The 6,000-nt window shown below is 33.5% G+C and overlaps 1 protein-coding gene across 3 annotated transcripts in view; it reads right to left on the bottom strand.

Annotated features, from left to right (window-relative positions):
* Positions 1-2,329: 2,329 nt before the first annotated feature.
* The window catches only part of LOC136202841 (fe-S cluster assembly factor HCF101, chloroplastic), a 38,515-nt gene continuing 34,844 nt past the window's right edge, over positions 2,330-6,000 (bottom strand). For all 3 annotated transcript variants that reach the window (XM_065993767.1, XM_065993766.1, XM_065993769.1), the window contains 3 exons: positions 5,228-5,350; positions 2,649-2,715; positions 2,330-2,570 (listed from right to left, as the gene is read on the bottom strand). In XM_065993767.1, coding sequence (XP_065849839.1) covers positions 2,653-2,715; positions 5,228-5,350 — 186 coding nt within the window. In that variant the 3' untranslated portion in view covers positions 2,330-2,570; positions 2,649-2,652. The remainder of the gene's footprint in view (positions 2,571-2,648; positions 2,716-5,227; positions 5,351-6,000) is intronic.

Here is a 6,000-nt window from a genome sequence, read left to right as displayed (position 1 = left end):
TACCAATGGAAGAACTAAATTTGACTTTCCTCCTTACCATCATTGTGGGAAGAAAGGTCATCCGCCTTTTAAATGTTGGAGAAGACTAGATCAACAATGTGAGAAGTGCCAAAAGATGGGACATCATCAAAAAATTTGCAAAAGCAACAGTCAACAAAATTCAGAAACCCATGAGAAAAATGTTGCTCAAGTTGATGATCAAGAAGAAGAGGAGTATCTTTTTGTGGCTTCATGTTTTGCTCTTGGAAATTCAAATGATAATTGGCTTGTAAATAGCGGATGTACGAACCATATGACTTATGATCGTGCTTTGTTCAAAGAGCTAGATACATCAGCAGTTTCCAAAGTCAAAATTGGAAATGGAGAATACATTCCAGTGAAAGGAAAAGGTGCAGTGGCTATTAAGAGCACTTCAGGTACAAAAATAATCAAAGATGTATTATTTGTGCCTAACATAAGTCAGAATTTGTTAAGTGTTGGCCAACTTCTTGAGAAGGGTTTCAAAGTCTTATTTGAAACAAATCACTGCATCATAAAGGATTCAGCGGACAAACATGTCTTCAAAGTGAAGATGAAATGCAAGATCTTTGCATTGAATCCATTGAAGGAGGAGCAAAAAGTGTTTACTGCACCACAAATTAATTCAGAAGTCTGGCACAAAAGACTTGGGCATTTCAATCATGATGCTGTTGTGAATTTGCAAAGAAAAGAGTTGGTTCAAGGATTACCAAATAAACGAACCAAAGCATCCAAAAACCACCAGAAGCAGGAAAAGATGATCTCACCAGGTTTGAGTTCAAAATTTTTGAAAGAGGCGTTGATTCAGCAAAAGGAAATTCAAGAGGAGGCTGAAGAGACAAATCCTACTAGTACTACTGCCTTTGCTTTAGCTGAAGAAGAAAATGTCAGGGATCGAAAAGAAGATGAAGAGGGGACCTTGACGATTTTAATGGTTTCTCTGAAACTCAAACTCAGTTTGGTGATTATGATGAGATTGATGAGCATGAGGAGAAGTTTTTTTAAATGAAAGATTGAGACGCTATTAAGAGGTTAGACATCCCAACTAGGTTGGCACCCCTAACGCACTTAACCAACCCTGAATATTATTAATAAAAAATAGAAAATTACAAAAGAGGGAGAAAATTAAAGGAAACGAATATGAGCAACGTTACAAAGGTCATCGAAAACATGAGATTGGAAAAAATAAGGCGCAGAATGCCACTAGTGGAGCACTGACGCAGATTTGCCAAAACAGGCAAGACGATCCGCAACTTGATTACCTTCCCTGTAGATATGAGTGATTCTGCAGTTCATAGACGAGCAACGTGATAAGCAACTTAACCATTCTTGCTTAATCCTCCATGGAACCGCATTAGATTTTTCACTTAGCAACTTAACCGCATATGCCGAGTCAGATTCAATCCACAAATTGTGCCAACCTCTTTCCCAAACAGCTTCAATAACAAAGACGATCGCCATCAGCTCAGCCGTATCAGCATAAGATTCGGCAATGTGAAAGGCGAAACAGCCCGTTACAAAACCTCTTCCATTTCTGAAAATCCCGCCAGCGCCAGCGATGCCAGGAGCACCCTCCGCAGCCCCGTCGGTGTTTACCTTAATCCAGCCTATCGGTGTTTACTTGAGTTATTTTTGTCCAAAGACTCATGTCCACAGCACACACTTGCAGACCTCATTATTAAAAAAAAAACAGGACACAAATGTTTTTTTAGAGTTCCTTAGAGAAAAGCTTGGAGTTTGTAGCAACCAAAGCAAGGGGGAGTGTTGAATTTATGCTTTAATAGCTGCTACATTATTTTAGTATTGTGTTTAGAATATCTTCTCATGTTATTTTTCTTAGGTTTGATTGTTTCAGTCAGTTGCTGAAGTGGTTATTAAATCACTGATTTGTAGGAAGTGGTTATTAAACAGTTATTCTTTAACTGTTCCTGTTGTATTTAAACTCAGTATTAGATCAATAATATTTACACTTTTCACAACAAATTGAGTTGTTATCATCTCATTTATTCTCCTTTATTAAGTCTGAAATTCCAACACCCATGAGACCAAAAACAAATTGAATTGCAATTCGAATAAAATACTACTAACTTAAACAACTGTGTAAGGCCATATTTATTTCTTCAGTTTCTGCATTAAAATCCATCAAAGTCTGCAGCTTAGTTGGAGTTTAAGGGCTTGCAAAGTCCAAATCTTATTTGGAAAAGAATGCCAATAATTACAAAGTTCAATTCTGGCAACTTTTTTGTTCGTTTACTATTTTAATGACAAAATTTAGCCCAATCTTGATAAAAACAGAGCATTTGAAGCAATATTTGTAGTAAACCTTAGAATTCATTCAGGTTGAAAAATGAATAAAATTCGCATTACAATTTCCACCATTATGTATCTTATCTTTCCTTAGCTAGAGTTGGCTATACATATTTGTGCAAGACACACACACTAGAAACTAGAAACCTAAAACTGTTGAGGAGCTTCTTTCATGTCGTTCATCTAACTAAACAAGCTTTGCTTAGGATAGGATGCCCATTAATTTGTTGCTGACAACGTTAAGCCTGTGGTCAAGTGAAATAACCTCAATAGTTGTTTGTTTGTGTAATTGAACTTTTTTAAGAAAAATAACATACACTTACAGAATTAAGCTGATCGAGGAACACCAACTAATCGTTCCAATGTTTGCAATTGATCATATGGAGCTATCTGTGTCGCATAAAAATATTCATAAATCATGCTTCTATACTCTCATTCTTGTTATAGAATCCGAGCTTAACAATATCAATGTGCATCAGTCACTTTATGCATACTAATTTCACAGAATTAACAACTTTCAACTAATTCAACACCAGATACTCAACCATTTTTTCTAATTTCAACACTAGCATTGAGCAGTTTATAGTTCTTTTGAATTCATTTTCCATTTCTTTTGAATGTTTATAGTTGTTATTACTTTTTGGTTTAATATATCATTTGCCCCATGAATTTGTCTAAAAAGCTTAATTGACACCTGAACTTGCATAAAATGTTCAGTTAGCCCCTGAAATTGAATAAAATGTAATCAATTGATCACTCGGCTGTAAGAAAAGTAAGTTAAATGTGGAAGATATGTTGCACGTGCCTTAGAATGTTATTACATAATTCGCAAAATCGATTAAAGCGTATTAAAAAAGTTCTTACTCATTCAACTATAAAACCTTTTCTTCTCTAATATTAGAATCTCATATCCTAACCTTGGTCGTTTTACTTTTTTAAGATGCGTGCAACATATCTTCTGCATTTAACTTACTTTTTTACAACCGAGTGATTAATTGATTATATTTTACGTAAGTTCAGAAGGCTAACTGAACATTTTATGCAAGTTCAGGGAGCAAATGATGTATTAAGCCTTACTTTATATAAGCAAATTTAGGTTTAATTTGATTATAACGGAATTAAAGCCAAAAGAAATTATTCAATTTTATTAACTAATATTTGGGTTTTATGGTGTCCTGCAATATTCACATAGTTATTAATAAAAATATCATGTTTTTATTTTAAATATTTTAAATAAATTATTTAACATAAAAATTATATTTTTATTAAAATTAAATAGAGAGAACAAGATAAAAGAGGAAATAAAAAAAATACATAAAAATGTAATTTTAATATTTAAAGTAATAATATTTTTAAATATAAAATTAAAGTTCATGTATCAAAGTGTAAAGCTCTCAAAGTTAAAGCAATATAGATGTAATTTAACCCTAATAAGTAAGTAACGGCAAAATAGTAGTATTTTAAATGGATAAAGGGACTAAATTAGAACAAACCTCAGAACATTATAATGCATTATTGCAAATAAATGACTGACTAATGTAATAGATAAAAACTCAAAAACTAATAAATTTACATTATTTTTAGCCTTGCCTAAAACATGTCTAAAAGTTACCGATTTTTATATTTTGCATACCATTATAGTTGTCGGAATCTGCATAGAATTAATGGGATATTGACGCTTCGCATGTTTCACATGTCAGATCCATTCGTTTGCATAAAAATATTATGTCTTGGAAAATAATTTTTCGATGTTTAGCTACAACACTAGAATACCGGAAGAAGGGATGAATGTCTACTATATTTTCAAAAGGATAAAAAAGAAATGGAATAGGGTTCCAAAAGGCGGAAAATATTTTCCTCTTTTCAAATAGGGTAAAACATTTTTCTCATTTTTTTTATATATGTTTTTGTTGAGTAAACTAAAATTTTTCGTTGACTTATTTTCTTAAACAAAAATCGGAAAATCAGGAAAATATTTCCTTGCACAATATTTTCCGACAAACAAACGGAACCTTAGTATTAGGTTGAAACGAATTGTTGATCTAATGAACTGATCCTGGAGGGGTGGGTCACGGTGGAATGAGCGGTCTAAAAATATGGTGATAAGACCATGCATAGTTGTTAAAGGCGCGCCTCAGGCTAGGCTCAAGGTCCTGCTCTTAATAGGTCCTAGGCGAGGCTCTGTTAAAAGACTGTCACCTTGTGTGCCTCGCTTAATAGGCGCGTCAAGAGACGCTTTAATTAATGATTAAAGACTGTCACCCTGTGTGCCTCGCTTAACAAGCAAAAGACTGACGTTTAATATCTTAGTCTCAGTTGTCAACACTTAACTTGGTGTTTTTGACGTTTTTATGTGGTTGTCTTGTTTATATGGTTATAAGTGAGCTTTTAGTTCATCATAGCTTGTGTCTTAACTACTAATAGAGTATTAATGATATTAGTATCAAACATTGATAAATAGATTTTGTATTTATTTGTTTTTCATTTTCTGCGGTATATATGTTCATCAGGCGCGTGGCTCAGCCTTGCGCTTAGGCTCTAGGACCCCTAGGGCCTTAGTACGCCTGGCGCCTTTAACAACTATGGGACTAGGAATGATCTGAAACCCACATAGAAAATTGAGAGGTTGTGACTAGACTATAATAGTTAGGTGTGTTGCCAATGCATGTAGACATGTTTTAAAACCGTGAGACTCAAGGAATGAACATGGATCAAAGCAAACAATATCTATATAGTATTAGATGAGGCTATTTGCTTTCCCAAACAAAAACCTACTTCATGTAACAATTTAAAAATATAGATAGTCTTTGAATTGTTGGTAATCATGTAATAATTTTAAAAATATAGATAGTCTTTGAATTATTATGTTTACCAACAATAGCATAAAGCAAACGAAAGTCACCTGGTTAAATCCATCAGGCCATGTTATTTGCACGGCATAATTTCCCATAGGCCGAATTTCTTCAGGTTCAATATCTTCTGGAACATCAGTGTACTGCAGTTTTTGCTCCCCGGTCCACTCGTCCTTATTTTGATCAAAGAAAACAAAAGGAGCAGTTATGGGCTTCATCCAGAAAAGAAAATTTGTCAAGCTAGTTTTCTTACAAGAAAGAAGTTGTTTTATTCATAATCATCAATCAAATGGACTATTCATCCCCACAACTACTTCACATTACAAGTATGAAATTAGTTTTTTCTTTCCTCCCACAACTAGATAAATCTATTCAAAGAAGCAAACTAATATAACAACTCAAGCACAAGTTTATAGTTATATGCCACGTTATAAGAAATTTCTAAGCTTTGATAATGAAAAAGAATCAGGATCACAGAATCAATGCCTTCTATTAGTGAGTATCTGCATGCTAATTTTTAATTCTTGCATGTCTAGATAGGAAAAATACTATCCAAATAAGCCTTCCACAAAATGTTACATACTGCTTGCAATATAATATTTTATTATATAATTCTGAAGAATATTTACTAGCTAAGTCTTTCATTTGTCTTTTTTGTCAAGTTCTTCTGTCTGATATCACTGTAGTGTTTACAGCAAAACAACATTAATTATTGTAATGCTTTTCTGGAGCGCACTTATAATTGAACAGATTTCATGCATCACCTAAGGAACATGATGAATTCTAAGTTCCTAGTTCTTTCGAGAATGATGAAAACTATCTT

This window comes from Euphorbia lathyris, chromosome 8, assembly GCF_963576675.1.
Source record: "Euphorbia lathyris chromosome 8, ddEupLath1.1, whole genome shotgun sequence".
Classification (NCBI taxonomy): domain Eukaryota; kingdom Viridiplantae; phylum Streptophyta; class Magnoliopsida; order Malpighiales; family Euphorbiaceae; genus Euphorbia; species Euphorbia lathyris.
Note: the sequence above shows the minus strand (reverse complement) of the source record. Positions and strands in the feature narration are given on the sequence as shown.